The 19,194-nt window shown below is 42.5% G+C and overlaps 1 protein-coding gene across 7 annotated transcripts in view; it reads right to left on the minus strand.

Moving 5' to 3' along the window:
* Abl2 (ABL proto-oncogene 2, non-receptor tyrosine kinase) overlaps nt 1-17,899 on the minus strand; it is a 91,552-nt gene extending 73,653 nt beyond the window's left edge. For all 7 annotated transcript variants that reach the window (XM_057770352.1, XM_057770349.1, XM_057770348.1 and 4 more), the window contains exon 1: nt 17,538-17,899. In XM_057770352.1, the coding sequence (XP_057626335.1) occupies nt 17,538-17,694 (157 nt within the window). In that variant the 5' untranslated portion in view covers nt 17,695-17,899. The remainder of the gene's footprint in view (nt 1-17,537) is intronic.
* Nucleotides 17,900-19,194: the final 1,295 nt, after the last annotated feature.

Raw genomic sequence — 19,194 nt, forward strand, 5'->3', positions numbered from 1 at the left:
TTAATCCAAGCACTAAGGAGGCAGGCGGATCTCTGAGAAGTTCAAGGACAGCCAGGGCTAAAAGAGAAACCCTGTCTTGGGGGATGGGAGGAAATAGTTCTGGAGAGAAACGGTAGTAATTGTCATTCAATAAAAATATACTCAATGTCATCGATGTGTACACTTAAAGGTTTTTAAATGTATATTTCTTGTATCTGTACAGTATTTTGCCACAACAAAGAAGACCAAAAGATTATTAAAGGAGTTAAAGAGAAAGAACTTGAAGAAATGAAAATAGTAATTGAAATTAGAGGTTCAAATGATTAAATTGTAGATCAGTAAAAAAGAGCACTTTGATAAAATAAAACATTGCACAGTACAAAAAAAAAAGCCCTACAGAACAGAGGCTAAGTGACACAAGAACAAAAGAAAAAGTCCAAAATATGCCAAAATAACGTTCAAGGAGACTAGCAAAATGAGAAGGCAGTATTTGAGGAGATAATTGCTGACTTTTCGAAAACTGCCCTAGTTTCAGGAAGCACAAAGGATCATGCTAGCAGGACAAATACTAGGAAATCTAGTTACGATGCAGTGGAAATGCAAGACATCAAAGACAAAGCGACTTATAAAAGCCACCAGATGGAAATGACAGGTTGTCTGCAGGAAGTCAATTACACTGACAGTTACTTTCTCAATAGCAACAATAGAACCCAGGAGATAGTAAATTCACCAAAAGGCAAAATCAAAGGCCAGTCACTGAAGCCCACTACAATTTTGAGGGTCTTTCTGTTCCCATCAAATATAAATTTGCTAGGTATGATGGTGTATGCCTGGAATCCCAAGACTCTGGAAACCAAGGACAGAGAATCGTCAGAGCTGAGGAACTCAAGAGCAGCCTGGGCAACATGGCTATCTTAAAACATTCACCTGGGCTGGATAAAGAAAGACTCAGTGGCTGAGACCACTTACTGTTCTTGCAGCAGATCGGACTTCAGTTCCCAGTACCTCTATCAAGCAATCCACAACTACCTGTAACTCCGGCACAAGGGATCCAATGCCCTCTTCTGGTTGCTTTGGGCACCCACACACATATGTACCTATACACACAACCCATGCCCCAAATCTTGTGGCACTAACTCTTTTTCTGTGCTGTAGAACCCAGCACCTTATGCATGCTAGGCCTCCTAGCCCTATAGCCGTCTTTTTCCCCCCATGTTTGACTGAGTTTATTTTTATTTTATTTTATTTATTTATTTATTTATTTATTTAGGTTTTTCGAGACAGGGTTTCTCTGTGGTTTTTGGAGCCTGTCCTGGAACTAGCTCTTGTAGACCAGGCTGGTCTCGAACTCACAGAGATCCACCTGCCTCTGCCTCCCAAGTGCTGGGATTAAAGGCGTGCGCCACCACCGCCCGGCCCTAAACCAGCTGGCCTCAAACTCAGAGATCTGCCTGCCTCTGCCTCTCAAGCCCAGTTTACATGTGGTTCTAAGAAGCCTGGGCTGTAGAGGATCCTATCGCAAAAAGAAAAAGGCAAATACTGACCCTTTAACAGAAATTTCATACCCACAAATTAAAGAGCATTTAGGTTTTCTGGTTTGTCTTCGTCCCCCCTCAGTTCAGTTCCTCTTCAGACGTTAGCTTTACTTATTCTACCTACTACAGTATTTGGGGACAGTAAGAAACAAATGGCAACTATTCACTGGGTACTTCCACATACAAGCTTTATAGAATCATGGTAGGTTCCAGTTGGAAATGCATCCCACCTGCTGTTGTGTCAGAGTCCCCAACACCACCTCCTAGCTTCAAGACTCAGAAAGACTTAAAAGATCACAGCACATACCTGTAGTCACACTGACTCCTAGTATCGAGATCTAACCAAATACGCTAAACCAACCAGGTGGAGAGCTTGTTACAGGAAAATACAAAGCACAATCATCAGAGGCAATAAGGCACACTGACAGTTTAGAAAACACTCTTCCAAAAGTTGTTCTTCACTGCTAAGTATTTAGTTCATACTCGATCAAATGTTTCCCAACTCTGTTTCTATTGAGAGGTGGTAACATAAACACCCTCTGCCTTCTTTCTATCAACTTCAAACTCCCAGAATGTAGATGCCCAGTGCTAACCACTCTGTACAGTTCAGCAGACCGAGTCACTCTTTTCAGACTTGAATGCTCCCAACACCCAAGCTCCCAGATAGACAAGTGCCAACACTGAAAGCAGGCTTTTCTAAGGCTTTTGTTCCAACTGAGATGCTCCCTTTGGAAATAACATGGGAGTTTTGTTATGGTTTTTGTGATCCTTATTTTCTGTTCAAAACAAACCCCCACAGATAGTAAGTGTGCATGAGGCCCTCAGTTCAATCCCCAGTACCATCACAAAACAAAAGCCCAAAGCAAAAACTCATAACTATCACCATTTTTAATTACAATTTCCATTACCGAGATTTTCATAACTTAATCTACTTACATTCAACTTTTTTGTTTGCTTGTTTTTGTTTTTTTGAGACAGGGTTTCTCTGTAGCTTTGGAGCCTGTGCTGGAACTCACTTTGTAGACCAGGCTGGCCTCAAACTCAGAGATCCGCCTGCCTCTGCCTCCTGAGTGCTGGGATTAAAGGCGTGCGCCACCACTGCCTGCTATTTATGTTCAACTTTTTAAAACTTATAAAACATAAATGTACTAGATATAATAAAATTATAATATCTATAATGAAGCAAGAAATCTTCAATAATTAAGAAGGTAAAATTTTAATCTTTATTCATTAAGAGAAACATCATTTAATACAATTTAATAAATATTTACATCATAAAAGTAAAGATAACAATTGTATTTTTTAAAGGAAAAGGATGTGCCCTATTTCAAGATCTCTGCTTCTTGCTGGTTGACATGGACACTCACAAATCACCAAACACCACTGTGGGAGTGCTAGTCCTCTACAAAACACCAGCAAAGAGCTAGGCAGGAAGCCCACACTTCCTTCTTGAAAGAAATCAAGCTCATGACATTTTTAAGGAATACAGTATTACCTTGCAGTCTTCCTCCACACTGTTTTCAATACTTAACAATGCCTTATTTAGACTAAGAATGTTCTGTTCAAAGGGTCACATAAGAAAACTAACATCACAAGGATACTTCACTTAAATAGAAAGATCTAAGGGGAATGTGGACGGTGACCTAGCAGTTAAGAACTCTTGAGGGCCTGAGTTCAGTTCCCAGCACGTATGCTTGTCAGCTTACAACTGCTTGTAAGTTTAGCTCCAAGGGACACACTCTCTGAGCCTCTAAGAGCATTCCACACAAGTAGTATGAGCATGGGCACACACACGTACCACATACACGTAAATAAAAATAAACCTAAAAGGGGAGGCAGAGCTAAGCTATCAGATCTGGGTATGAAGTCCACAATCCCCTCACTTGGGTGGGGCAGAAGGATCTCTGGAAGTTCAAGGCCAATCTGAGTTACAGTCCGTTCCAGGCTGGTCTAAGATACAGAGTGAGGTGACAGAGGTAGGAACAAAGGCAGGAAGGCAGGAAGGCAGGCCAGACAAGTGGCACCTACCTATAATCCAGCACTTGGGAGGTACAGGCAGGCCCATCAGAAGTTCAAGGTCATCTTTGGCAATATAGAAAGTTCAAGGTTAAAGATGCTGGTCAGTGGTGGTGGCACACACCTTTAATCCCAGCACTCAGGAGGCAGAAGTAGATGGATCTCTTTGAGTTTGAGGTCAACCAGGTTTACAGTGAGTTCCAGGCAGCCAGGGCTAGAGAGAGAAACCCTGACTCAAGAATTAATGAATGAATGACTGCAAAGGGCCAGTGAATTGGCTCAGTGCTTGCTATGAAGTTTAATGAGTTAGAGTCCCAGGACCCGCATGATGGAAGATGGGAACTGACCCCTCAAGATGCCATCGTCTCTGTATTTACCTCATATGCACAACCATCCATATCCGTACATAAATTAATGCATTGCTATAAAGTGTAAGGGTCATGCCTATAATCTCAGCACTTAGAAAATAGAAGCAGAAGGATGAGGAATTCAAAGTCAACCAAATGGACTACACATAAAACTTTAAGACCAGTCTGTACTATACAAAACCCTCTTTTTTGAAAAAAAAAAAAGAGGAAGAAGAAAAGTAACAGGACTGGGGTCGTTGCTCAGTGGAAAACAAGATGGTGTATAAAAAGCTTTGTGTTTGATTTTCAATACTATCAACTTTTAAAAGTTTTTATTACATTTATTTACTAAATGTGCCCACACAACTTTGCATCCTTGTGTACAAGTGCATTTCATGGCACACCTGTGGAGGTCAAAGGACAACTGGGAGAGTTGGTTCTTTGCTTCCATAATGTAGGTTATAGGGATTAAATTCAGGTCATCAGGCTTGGTGGCAAGCTATCTTTGCCTGTTGAGCTAATATCAATTAAGGGTAGGGGACAAATTGCCAAACAGTGTATGTATTTCTACTGGTCTGATGTGGGGGGGAAAGAGGGCACCACACAAGTGAGATGACTCCGGAGAAAGGCACCTGCCACCAAGCCTGAGACAAAAAAAAAAAAAAAAAAAACTAAAAAGCCAGGGGGGCTAGGGAAGAACACTCAATGAAGGGCTTGCCAAGTAATCATGAAGACCCAAGTCTGACTCCAGTGTCTGGTCAGCCCAGGCAGCACACACCAGCACTTGGAAGGCAGAAACAGAAAGATCCTTGGGGTTTGCTGACCAGCAAGTCTAGCCAAATCTAGGAGCACCAAGTTCAGTGAGAGACCCTGTCTCAAAATATAAGGTGAATGAGTTGGAGACGTAGCCCAGTGATAGAACACTTGCCTCGCAAGCACACATATGCACACATACATGCACATACAAAAAAAAAGACAAATGCATGCAAAAGCAAACGACAATAAAAAGAATTTTAAGATTAAAAAATCTGTTTAAAGTTAGAAACGTCATTTTGTTAAGTGTCACCTATCATCCCTTCCTTCACTGGGGACTGAATGTGAGGCCTAAAATATAACTATGCAAGAGCTTCAGCTCAGACAAAGTCTCAGGGCCCATTCTATAGCCCAGACAGGCTTTCCTGCCTAAACCTCCAGAGTAGAGGGAATTACAGGTCTGTACCACCTATTTTTATCTCAAACTGTTTAAAAGAAACATATTTCCTGTTAGTAATTATCTACGCTTATTTTACTAAAAATTCTTTTAACATAAGTCTAAAAATATGAGACAGGTACAACACAATTTCTGCAAAGTAGTACCAAATGAACTAATCCATTATATTTATTAACCTTTAATAAATAATATGCTACATTTTCCCCTTCTCTATTATCATAAATTTAGGCTTTTTAGAACATAAAGAAAAGCAGGCACATACACCACCCCCAGGACAGCAGAGAACTGGAGAATTAAAAAAAAAAAGTAAAAGTCAGGCTGCTAAGGGCTGGGAACCCAGCTTAGCTGGTAGAGTACTTGCAGAGCACAGAGCCCTACCTCTACACCCAGAGTATACACAACCATCTGTGTGCAAAAACTGCTAAGGAGAACCAGAAGTTCAAGGTCATTCTTGGCCGCGTACTCAGTTTTGGGTTGGCCTAGGCTACAGAAGAATCTGTCTCTTTTGGGGGCTGGGGGGCTTAAACCAATGGCAGGAAACAATCTCTCTAAGTGAAACATCCTTATGTGTAAAACCAGAAGACATACAATTCCGTAAGTTTCTCTTACTGGTCTGCCTTTTGTTACAATGATTTCAGCCAAGAACAGAGTTAAAAGTGAGGAAAAGACTATTTCCTTCCTCCGCATCTAGTAACAGGCTATGGGAGCATCATCAACTTTCAACTCCCCAAATATCAGTCGGCCTGTCTGCAAATCAACTTTATTGAAATCACTGTATTTAAGGTTTCTTCCAGCTCTAAATTTTTATGCCTCTGTTGAAGAATCAAACTCACAAATTTCTTCTTAAAAAACATCTAATACCTTCATATATATATATATATATATATATATATATATATATATATTTCTTGCTCTCAGGAAAAACAAACTAGAAGGAGTTTTGGAGAAATCCAGAAATTCAACGAAATGACCCAAAATGGCAAGCTCTATAGATAAAATCTAGTCAAAGACTTATAGTAATAAGAAAGCACATTAGAGCTGCTGAGATGGCTTCGCAGATCAAAGTGCCTGCTGCCAAGTCTCAACCTGAGTTCAATACCTGGAACCCTCACAGTTGGGATGAAAGAACGTGTGTGCTCTGACCTCCACACATGCATCCTAGTTCATATGCCACCCCCAAGATAAATAAATGTAATGATAATAAATGCCGGCTACCTACTGGTCTCCTAAACCACTTCTAAAAAAATGAAATGAGAGCACATTAAATACAGACACCTTATAAGAAAAAAATAAGTTTAATAGAAACAATTTGAAAAACTTTTAAAAAGTTGCTACAAAAAAAAAAAAACCAACCAAACAAAAAAAGGCAAAGACCCCACCAACCACCACCTTCCAAAGCTTCCTGACACCCTCACACCAGTGGTAGCTGCTCTCAGTGGTAGCGGACAGCAAACACATTGCTGGGTCTCAGCAACAGAGAGTTGTATATCCACAGGGACATGCAGCACTTCCTGGACACATTTCAGAAGTCACAACTGGAAGCAAGAGTGCTACTGACAATTGTTTGGTAGAGAAATACACAGTTTAGGCCTCATTACAATCTATCATTTTGTACAAAATTATAGAAATTGCAGAACTCTAACAGCTGCTGTGATCATGGTGACAGTCCTGGAAACAGCTGAGACCAAGCAATGAACATGATGTGGACCATCAGAGGACTTTCGGGCTAAGAAATAGGACGTGTAATGAACTGAATTAGAGAGGAGGATAAAATGAGCAAACAGAAGCTAAAACAAGAAACAAAATAAATACTGGCTGGATTTTTAGCAGCCTTCCACTTCCTGTTTTTGGACAGGCCTTGCTGCATTCTTATCCTTGAATTCTCTACATGGCCAGTGAACCATGGGAGTTTGCTAGGGACTGCATAAGATGACCTCTATTTCTTATAACTAAAGAGTACTGCCAACACACACCACCCACAGAAACTGCTGAAGTAGATAGAAGCAATTCTGCAATGTGGAATAGCTGAGTCCAAGCAAAACAGCAAAGAATTTGATGAAATTTGCTAATTGAAAAACCAACCGTAAAGACATCAATGTGAATTAGTCTATAATATAGACATAAAAAGGCAAATATTATGGAAAACAGAGAAATAAGCAAATATCCTAAACTTGAAAACAATAAACTCCAAATCTGGTATGTGTAAAAAGTCCTCCTTAAAACTTTTCCCACAGCTACCACAGCAAACCCTTGTGCTTCAAGACGAAAACTTTTAAAGGACAAAAATGAAAAGATGGGCAGAGGGGCTGGAGAGATGGCTCAGCGGTTAAGAGCATTGCCTGCTCTTCCTAAGGTCCTGAGTTCAATTCCCAGCAACCACATGGTGGCTCATAACCATCTGTAATGGGGCCTGGTGCCCTCTTCTGGCCAGCAGGCATATACACAGACAGAATATTGTATACATAATAAATAAATATTTTTAAAAAAAAAAGAAAAGATGGGCAGAACTATAACTCAGTGGTAGGATACTTGCATAACAGGCATGAGGCTTTGGGTTCATTTTCAGAACTAAAAAAAAAATCTACATACTGCTAAAAAAATAAGCAGGGTGTGCTGGCTCATGCCTATAATCCCAGGACAGAGGCAGGAGGATTGCTGAAAGTCACCACCAACCTGGGCTACGCAGCGAGACCTTATCAACAAACAAACACCAAATAAATCAAAAAACAAAAACAAACACTAAGTGAGTGCCCTAGTGGGTGACAGGCTGGAGAAGAAAACAACCTACTTGCTCAGGGCTGAGAACGCCTTGACAACCACAGCTCATCACCAAGATGACTCTTCTGTTTGAACATAGTTAATAATTTCAAGAAAAAGTCTTGAAATAATTAGGTCAAAGAACTTATAAAAGCATTAAAATTTTTCTAAACAGAGTTAATTATAGAACAAAATAAAAAAATTTTAATGAAACAAAATGATATAGAATTTGATGAAGTTTAACTTGAAGACTTAAAAGGCTGCTCACTCTAGAAGCTAAGGTAGGAGGGTTGGCTAGAGTTCAAGGCCACCCTGGACTATGTAGTGAGTTCAGGTCAGCTAGGACTACAACGTAAAACTGCCTCAAATAAATACAGTAAAATATAATTACATTAAAAATAGGGCAATTAAGTGGGGGAAGAATATCAAGAGAATAAAGACAGATTTGAAACACTTTTTTCAGACCCATCAACAACTTCAAAGAATGCTTCGCTTTGTTCAAAGCACACTCACTGACTATAAATTATGCACTATAATATGGCCAATATCATATATTACTGTCTGAAGACATATGCATGAAAATGTCAGGGTAAAAACTACTGATTTGTATGCTAGTCAAAACGTTAATTAATAATAATAATAGCCAGGCGGTGGTGGCCCACAACTTTAATCCCAGCACTCAGGAGGCAGAGGCAGGGGATCTCTAAATTCAAGGCCAGCCTGTTCTACAAAGCCAGAGCTAACACAGAGAAACACTGTTTCAAATAATAATAACAAAGACAATGGTGATAATAATAATAAATGGTTATCTACTGTGTGCCTACAGATCTGGTCTGGAGAGATGGGTAAGAGTACCAGCTGCTCTTCCAGAGGACTCAGTTCAATTCCCAGCACCCACATTGTATTTCAAACCTGTCTGCCACTCCAGTGCCTCTTTTGGTCATTGTGGGCACTTCACACATGTGGTACACAGACATACATGCAGGCAAAATACCCAGAAACATAAAACTAATTATTTTTTTAAAGTTTTAAATAAATCTTAAACTTGTTTTTTTAAGACAGGGTTTCTCTATATAGTCTTGGCTGTCCAGGAACTCACTATGTAGAACAGGCTGGCCTCTGCCTCCCTAGTGCTGGGATTAAGGGCATGTGCCACCACGCCCAGCTACTTACTGACTACTGTACAAGCTCCTCTAAGGTAGGTACATTTGTTTTCTACATTTAGGTATCGTTGTACATGAAATGCAATCTTTAACTCAATCAAAGAGTTACTATAATAAAAAAGCTTTGAGCATCAACCTTTTTATAAATAAAGACAGATGGGTGATACAAACAATATATTGTTAGTTTTTATAGAATATTTTCTTATAATTACCTGGAACCAGAAAATACTAAGTGGCAAGCTTGAGTTTTAACTCAGTAGTACTTCTTCAGTTTGTTATAATCAGCACAGAAGGAAGGGTAGACTATAAAAATATATGTATATACTGTCTATTAAGCTACCTTTGACCGTGACCACATCAGTTGAAAGATTTCTAGGCCAGTCCTCTCCCAGGACAGCAAACCAGGGAATACAAATGGCCTGAGCCTGCTGAGCTGTGTTATGCTGGTGAAAACCCAACACTGGCAGAGCTCACAGTGGAGAAGCCAGCAAATCACCGCACACTCAGCATATTTACAAGAAGCAAAATGAAGCCAGAGCTCAATGTAGTTATTGTTTCTTTAAGGAATCCAGACTAAATTTGTGATGCTATTATATTAAATGTATATTCATCTATGCTTTTATTTGATTGGAAGTTTGACTGAAAAGCAATACTGAAACAACTTTCTAATTTGTATGATATTCTCAGAGTACACATGTAACCCAAAATACCAGTGTTTACTAACAAAGAATTATTGCAAACACACACACACACACACCCAAAAAATCTCACTTCTATGCTCAAGAAGTTTTTAACATTTTTTTGTTGTTATTTTAAAGACTGGTGGTGGTGGCTAGAGAGATTGCTTGGAGTCAGGAGCAGGTGCTTCTCAAGAACACCTGAGTCTGGCTTCCAGCAGATGGCCCATTAAGTGTCTGCAACTCTCGCTGCAGGAGATCCGAATCCTCTGTCTCCATAGACACCTGCACTAAAGTGCACATACCCACGCACAGACACATAGACATAAAGGACAAAAATAAATATTTTCCCTGGGCAAGGTGGTGCATTCCTTTAATTCCAGCACTCAGAGACAGGCAAGAGGATCTCTCCGCTGGAGGCCAGGACAGGATCCTCTAACTTCTTAAATGAAGAAGTTCATTAACAGCTATCTGAGCATTGACAGTTTTTGAAAAACAGTTCTGTCTAAATTATACCTAAAAATTCTCTTAGAGTCATTAACATGTGCAATTAGTAAGTATAGACTACACTAATACAGAAAGAGAGAAAATCCTCTGGGCTGGCAAGGTCTCTCCGCAGCTAAAAGCTCTTGCAGAACAGGCCTGACATATTATCTGGAAATAAAAAGGTTCTTATAAATTGCACAGTGCAGCAAAAATAAAACTAGAGATACTTCAGGCAGCCAATATAAATTCTAACACTAGATCATTGGAGCACTTCAATTATATATTCTAGTGTTATAAATACAAAATAATGCCCTCCTCCAGATAGTTACGTTTATGCTAAGACAAAAAAAATGCTATCACAGATCATCTTCCATATCTGAATATTCTGATGTCAGGGTAAAAGCAGCTACCTACAGTTTTCTTTTTTGTTGTCTTCTTTTCGACATGTCTGTGTGTATGTGCTCCATAAATGCGTATGAGGATGAGCTCACCCATATGGGCCCACATGGAGGCCAGAGATTGACATGAGGATGTTTTTCTTCAATCCTTTTTCACCTTATTTTTTGAGACAAGGTCTTTCAGTGAACTGGAAGCTCACCATTTCAGCTAGGTCAGTGAGCCCGTAGACTCCACCTGAGTCATCTCAACCTCACCTACAAAGTTCTATCAAGTAAAATTGTTACTTGTCAGTTTAAAATGTTTAACTAATACTATTACAGAAATATTTAAAAGGAAGTATATGTATGTGATTTAAACAAGAACACCACAACCACAAGAATACCTACCCAGTTCAGGTTCTAGCAAAGGACACAAGGAGTGGTGGGAGGAATGAGAGGCCCCTGTTGGTTCCTATGTTTGAATCTCTGCTCCCCAGTCGGTTGACCATCTGGGAAGGATTAGAGAAGGTGTGGTCTTGTTAGAGGAGGTGTGTGTCACTGGAGGAGGGTTTGAGAATTCAAAGGACTAGAGCCATTCCCAATGTGCTCTCTTTGCCTGATGGCTGGGGATGTAAGCTCTTGGTTTCCCTTCTGTTCAGTAGTTCTGAATCATTTACTATAGAGGGCCTGGGAGGTGAGTATTTTACACTCTTCTACATTCATAATTTTCAATCCTCACCTACCTGAGTACTGGGATTACAGGTATATACTACTGTGTCCATCCAAACAATTTTTTTAAGTTTTTCTGACCTACATGATAAGTTGCCTGCCAGCTTGTAATATAGAGTGAGACCCAAACTAAAAAAAAACAACAAAAATTTAATTCTCCTAACAATTAGTGATCACTGCGAGGCATGGTAATACCTAGAACACGGCGCTTAGAGGTGGAGATAGACTAGAGTTCGAGACCAGCCTACAAGTCCCATGTGGTGGCACACATCTGTAAGCTCAGCATTTGGGAAAGTGGAACAAGAGAACAGGGAATTCAAGGCCATCCTCAGTTATCAAGTTTTAGGTCATCCTAGGCTACGGGAGACTGTCTTTATAAACAGAGCAATACCAGCCTGGGCTACACATAGAGAATGTTCCCATGGACAAAATGCAGTAAGTGTTCACTACAACAGATCATGCTATCTTTCAGGAATATCATTTTACTTTGGAGTACCCACAACTTACTCTGTAAAGACTTAAAAATGCACTATAGAGCTGGGCAGTGGTGGCTCATGCCTTTAATTCCAGTACTTGGGAGGCAAAGGCCAACCTGGTTTACAAAGAGTTCTAGGATAGCCTGGGCTACATAAAGAAACCCGGGGTGGGGGGGATACACTATAGATATAAAAAGAAAATTCCAATGATTTAAAATAGTGAGCTTAAATTTTTTTATTACTCAAAACCTTATAATTTGGGCTTTTTTAAATATAATTTTCAGAAAGGAGGTAGGAAGGAAGCAACACTGACTTGACATCTTTTAACTGTTGAAAGGTATGCCAGATACTAAAAAGTAGAGTAAGCAGCTAGACGTGGTGGTTCACACTGGTAATCTCGGCACTAGGCAGATGAGGCAGGAAGAAAGCTCAAGGCCAGCCTACTGTACACAGCAAAACAAACAACAAAAAGACAAATAGAGATTACCAACACAAAACATCAGCTCAACTATAAAGCTTCAATTAAAAACTGACAAGTCATACAATATCTCATTCTTTCATATCAAAATATGGCCTACTATTTCATTCCTTTTAAATTACATTTCTACAAACATTTCTGGCAAAGCAAATCATTTTAACAGCTAACTCACAATATTAACAATGAAAAAAAAATTGCCACCCTTGGCTAAAGAAAAAAAATCATGGACTCTGATAAACTTTCTAAGATATCTATATAAATTTTAATGTAAATTATATATATATATTAAAATTTATATAGAGAGCCAGTGAGACAGTTCAGCAAGCAAAATCAATTGCTGTGTAAGCCTGATGACATGAGTTCAATTCCAGGAACCCATGACAGAAGAGAAAGAACTTCCAAAGATTGTTCTCTGACCTCCATGTACCTCTGCACTCAAAACACACATCACATACACACACAGAGGAACAATTTAATAATAATTTAAAAATTATAAACAAAATAATAATCTAAAATATTTAAATCTACATGTAAACTCAAGAGTCTATCACGCTTTTTTTAGGGTTTCTCTGTAGCTTTGGAGCCTATCCTGGAACTAGCTCTTGTAGACCTGGCTGGCCTCAAGCTCACAGAGATCTGCCTTCCAGTGTCTCCTGAGTTCCTGGATTAAAGACATGCGCCACCACTGCCTGGCTCTATCACACTTTTAAGATTTATTTTCCATGCTGAGGGGGGGCAGGGTGTTTAAAGGTGTTGGAGGAGGCCAGAAGGCATCAGATCACCTGGAGCTGGACTTACAAGCTGTTATGAGCCACCTAGACAAGGTTCTAGTAACCAGACTCAGGTCCTCTGCAAGAGCAGCAAGCAGTCAACTACTCAGCCATCTCTCCAGCTCCATACCAAACCTTTTAGTTGTGGATTTACAAGCTAATAATTCAATAAACTCAAGACAGCAAATTTTTCCCCAGTTTTTTTGAGACAGGGTCTTACTACACAGCCCTTGCTGGTCTGATACTCGCTCCATACCCCCAGGCTAACCTCAAATACACAGCAATCCATCTGCCTCAGCTTCCAAGGGCTGGGATTATAGGCATAGGATAGTGATTTATATACTAGTTCCATGATGACCGAGATTAGTTTTTCACAATAATGCCAAATGTATACTTGCTATGTAGACCAGGCCTTAAACTCAGTCTCAGCCTCAGTTGTCTGTCTGTTTATTTTTAAAACAGCACAGGAGGTTAAGGACAGAACCTGACATGCTGGGCAAGTGCCTGACCACTGAGCAATCTCCTAGTCCTCTGAAGTACCCATTTTTGTCTCCTTAGGTACAAGCAAAGAATGCCTTCACATTCCTAACCTCAGCCTCCCAGGTGGGACAAGTTATCTTTCGTGGGTTACTACTGTTAGAGACGTGGCAGAGTATGAATGTAACGGATATATATTGGCTCAGTGGTAGAGTACTGTCTAGCTTGTATGAGGCCCTCAGTTCAATCCCCCAGACTACCACCCCACAAAATCAAAAAGTACTTACTTTACCTTTATTTCTTCCAGTATTTATTATTTCAACTCTTTTCATACTAGTCTTTGGCTACCATATTCACATTCTATCCATCTGCTTCTAATTTTCAACCTTTTTAAAGGTTAAAAATTTTAAAGGATAAAAATCATTTATCCCAGATACTCAGGTATAAACTTAGACTAACTTTGACACATCCTCATTTTTAATAAGAAGAATAGGGGCTAGAGAGACGGCTCCGTGGTTAACAGCACATGCTGCTCTTCCACAGGACCCAGGTTCAATTCCTAACACCCACCTGGCAGCTCACACCTGTCTGTAACTCCAGTTCCAAAGCTTCTGACACCCTCACACAGGCACACACACAGGCAAAACACCAATGCACATAAAATAAAAATAATAAGGATGATGAAAAGAGGTAAGACACACTGAATTATATATATATAATATATGTATATATATTATATATATATAAAGAGAGAGAGCACGCTTCACTTTAGACGAGGCTGGCGTTGAACTCAAAGAGATCCACCTGTCTCCGCCTCCCGGTACTGAGACTACAGTTGTGCACCATCACACTTGGCCCACACTGAATTCCTAGTATGTGCAAGGCACTATTCTAAATGCTTTGCAATATTAACTGATAAACTACTGGGTACTCTTATAATTCTTATTTTACAAATGCTGAGCCCAATATATAACTTGCCCAGGGTCACACAGGAAATAAACAGTCAGGGATCCAGGGCTCCCACCTGGATCACAATGCCAAAGAGAATGCTGAGAATCAAGTCCTTAATCCCAGCACTTGTGAGGCAGAGGCAGGTGGATCTCGGAGAGTTCAAAGCCAGCCTGGTCTACAAATCGAGTTCCAAGGCAGCCAGGACTATTACACAGAGAAACCCTGTCTTGGGGATTCAAGTCCCTTAAGTTCATGAAGGACTCACGTTCAACATTCACAAGGCCCTCAGAATGAAACAGGTACTCAAAAGCACTCGTACTCACTGAATAAACAGAACTCACCTTGAACTCACCGCCTACTCCCATTGCTGCTAATCCACTGACTTTAAGGCCAAGTTCCCAGCATTATATTTCATACCTGAGTTTATTGATAAAATCTATAAACTACAGCCAATCAACTAAACTGATGAAACTTTCTGCCAGAGTTCCCATAATCCAGTCTCTTTCAATTAAAGGTTTTGTTCCTATTACTTCTCAGAGTAATCAAGTTACAAACTTAAAGGGCAGCTCTTTCAGACAAACTCAAAGATAGCAGCTGGGTGCTCACTTCCATAATACCAGCATCTGAGTATGAGTGAGTAGGGGTTGCAAGTCCAACGGTGACCTCCACTACACAAAGACCCTACACATGTGCATGCTGGCACACCTCTTTAATGCCATCACTCAGGAGGCAGAAGCAGGCCAATCTCTGTGAGTCTGAAGGGCAACCTGCTCTACATAGTGAGTTCCAGGCCAGCCAAGGTTGCACAGTTAGGCTCTTTATCACAAAAAGAAAAAAAAATTTCCAATTTTGCTCTAGTGTCTCCTGACTATTTCATCCACGACTTCCCACTGTCTAGCTGTCTTCTACCTAGTCTGCTCTTTCTAGCTCCACAGGCCCAAATCAAGTGTGGCATTCAAAACCCTCTTTGTCCATTATTGACGACTTCTTCCTTCTTACAGGCCAAAGGAGGACAGGGTCACCACTGCCCACTGGGCCACACTTAACACAGTAACCCCATAAAGCAAAACCATATGAATTTCTTCCTGTAAGCAGTTAACCCTGTTCCCAATGTTTCAGTATGTCAATAAACACTTTATGAATAGCCCCTGCATATAAACTCACACACCTTGATGAGCTGCACAAGCACATCTTTAATAGTGAGCACATAAAACTTAAAACTCAGATGGCCCCAAATCACCTACCTCCTCCATTAAGAAACAACTCTGGAGCTGGATTGATGCCTCAGCAGTTAAGAGCACCCACTGCTCTTGCAGAAGAGCTGGGCTCAATCACCAGCACCCACATGACAGCTCACCAACCATCCAGTTCAGGAGAAGACCTGATACTTTCCTTCTGGCCTCTCTGGGTATCAGGTATGCATGCATATGACATATGGCACACAGACATACATGCAGCAAAACACCCAAACACATAAAAATTTTAACCGGTTTTTAAAAATTCAAAAAGGAAAAGGGAAACAAAGGAGTCTAAATGCAGAACTCAGACACAACTCGACCAACAGCTACAAATCGCTGGGACCTCATGTTGGCATGCTACCATCTATCGTCACCCCCCCCTCCTCGTGACTAGTTTACACTTCTGAACTTTCCCTCTCCCCAAACTATGTGGTGTGCGACAGTGTTTATCCTTTACTTTGCTTCTACATGTATTCTCAGTGAAACTGTACTTTGCTACTTCTCAACCAGTTTATACTGGCCAGTCCTTTCTCTAGAAGTCACATCTACATCAGCAGCCTCTTGAGAGTCTTAGGATATCTTCTGCCTTTTCCCCCCTTCTCTAGTCTGCCCTCTCTAGGAAAGTTCTCTGAAAAAAGGGTCGACAACACTACAGAGGAACAAAAGAATCCATTTAGCCTCAGGGGAAAAAAATAATAATACTTTTTTTTTTTTTTTTGCTGCTGCTGCTGCTGAGGCTTGAACTCAGGGTCTCGGTCAAGCTGTGTGCAATGTCACTGATTTACAGAACTCTATACTCAATTTTTCCCACTGCACTCTTTCTTATACTCATTTCTGTTTAACTACATTATTAGAGCATATAATAAAGGCACACAAAATAATAAGAGTATGTGCCCAAAATCTCTATCTATTAAGAGTTTAGAGACACTGGATCAACAGAACGGCTCAGTAAAGGCACTTGCCTCCCAGCCTGATGATGGAGTTCAATACCTGGAACCCACATGGTGGAAGGAGAGAAGGGATTCCCCGAGTTGTCTTCTGAGCTCTGCATGCATGTGCCCGCACACATACACTCACACACAAAATGCAATTTTAAATAGTTTAGAGACAGCTCTTCTGAGGACGCTATGAGACGGCACAAGTTCCATACGACCTATGCATATATGTACACGCAACTGCGGCTCAAAGAAAACTCACATTTCTATCCCCAACCATACCCACCCATCTACAGCCCTGCCAGCCATCTCAGAATCCTGGGTCCTACTCAGACACACAGAACAGGGTGGTTTGGCAAAGCCCTTCATTTTTAGTTTAGGGAAAATACTCTATTCAAAGTAAAGAGATGCTAAAAAGGGTTCACAGCTCACCATTCTGACACTGCTCAGTGCCTGATTAATAAAACACACACCGAATATGCCACGATCTCAAGATGCAGTACCTATTTCCCAATTCCTCGGGGCATGACTCGTTCCCGTCGTTAACAACCGGTTTATCCTCCCTCCTCCAGAACCTGAGTTCATACCTGCCTTCATTCTTCCCTCCCTAGGGACACCATCCCTCGTTCCACACTCGCCCCGTCCAGTCCCAGGACAGCAGACAGTCTAGCCTGGGTCCCTAAGACCCCTGCTTGCTCTCTCTGCCGCCGCCGCCCCCAGACGCTGCCAGCCAGGCTGGAGAGCCGAGCCGGGCGGGGGGAGGGGTGTGCCTCGCCTCCCGTGACTGGCCCAGATGGCAGCAGATTCCGCCCCCACTCGCGGGCACCCCTCCAGCCCTGGCCCCCCGAGGGCTGCCCGTCCGCCTCGCACCTCGCCCCGACCCCACCCCACCCCCGACCCCCCCTCACGCCCTCCGCCGGCTCCGGACACACTCACCGTGCTGGGTGAAGACGTTGAAGCCGGTGTCTGCGGTACGCCCCGCCGGGTCCCGCCTGCGGCCCGAGGGCCTGGCTGCGCTGCTGCCCCGGATCCCGCGCGGCTGCGGCTGCTGGAGCCCGGGAGCCTCCCCGACGCGGCCCACCTGCTGCCCCATCCCGCCGCTCGCGTACTCCCGCGCCCCCGCGCCGACCCCTGCTCACATTCCTCCTCTGCTCCGGCCTCGGAGCTCCTGGCGCCGCTCCGGCCTCTCCAGCCCAAGCCCAGGCCCCCCGGGCCCGAGTCGCCGGCGGCTCCACACGAGGACTCCTTACAGCCGCCGCCGCGCTGCCTCCCAGCGACTCACAGACTCTCCTTCTCCCTCCCCCTCCGGCGGCTCCGCACCCCAGCCGCCGCCGCCATCTTTAAACCACCGAGCACAGGACGAGCGTGGGACAGAGCGTCTCCCGCCCCCTCTCGCCAGGCACCTCCGCTACTCGGAGGGCGGAGCTCCTGGTGGCCCCGCCCTGCGCCGCGCCCCGCTGGGTGGAAGCTAGGGCCCACCGTTCCTTAGAAGCTCTCGGGGGCCCCTCGGGTGCTTCGGTGCGCCGGCGTCCGGGTCTGAACTCGCCGGTACGGACGATCGCCCACGTCCGACTCCACACACCACCTCCCTTGGGGGTGTATGAATCCCCAGTCTTTCCTGACCCACCTCCACCTGTCAAGTCAGAGGAGGTTGAGAACCCACCACGTGCACAGCTCAGCGCAAGCAGCTGAGGCTCGTGAATCCCGGTGCTTCGCTGCCATTCAAATGAGGAGCGCTGCACACAGTTAGCAGCAGGCCTAGAATGAAGTTTCAAATGGGTACAAAATTCTCGGGCAGGGTTAGCTTAATTTTAATTTGGCGGATTATTTCTTGATGCCAAATTGCATTCGCCTAGGTTGGGTGCACTTTGCGGTGTTATTGGCAAAGCAGTTATTGCCCAAACTCCTTGTATGACATGGATAGCTTTTGAACTCTTCTGCCATCTTCCTAACCGCGTGTGTTTCTATTTGCTTTAAACGCTCAACAGTAAAACTAATCTCCCCACAGACATGTTTTCCTCACTGTGCACGAGGTCAGGCCCTCCTTTGTTGACAAGGAAAAAATAATTGCTTTGACCTTGTTTCTGAGTCAGAACTTACTCATCTTTAGCTTCTGGTGTCTAAATAGTGACCGGGGCAGAAGAGAAATGGTTTCTATTGACATAAACCCAGTGTGCAATTGTCTCGCCATCCCGCCCCACTGTGTGTTCTGTCATTTAATGTTGAGCCAGTTGTTGCTTTTTTAATCCTCGAAGACTCGATGATGCTTATTTCCTGCTATTCCCTGGACTTCCTTGTTAGTTTTGTTTTGAAAAGGCTTTGTTTCTGGACCTAACACTTGAAATTTTGCATGAGGACCGGAGTCATTGGGAAGACTGGGAAGACCACCACAGGAAGAGTTGGCCAAATAGGTGCAGTTCCACCCTACATCTCTTTTGTAGAACCGTACAAGACCACAGTTGTGTGTTGGTGAGACTCAAACTCGGGGCCTGGCGCTCCAGGCAAGGGTGCTACCACTGAACAACACACCCAACCTCCAGCTGATTTTGATACACTCATTATTCTAAGAGCTTTAGGGGCTGGAGAAAGATGG

This window comes from Chionomys nivalis, chromosome 5, assembly GCF_950005125.1.
Source record: "Chionomys nivalis chromosome 5, mChiNiv1.1, whole genome shotgun sequence".
NCBI classification, from domain to species: Eukaryota; Metazoa; Chordata; class Mammalia; order Rodentia; family Cricetidae; genus Chionomys; species Chionomys nivalis.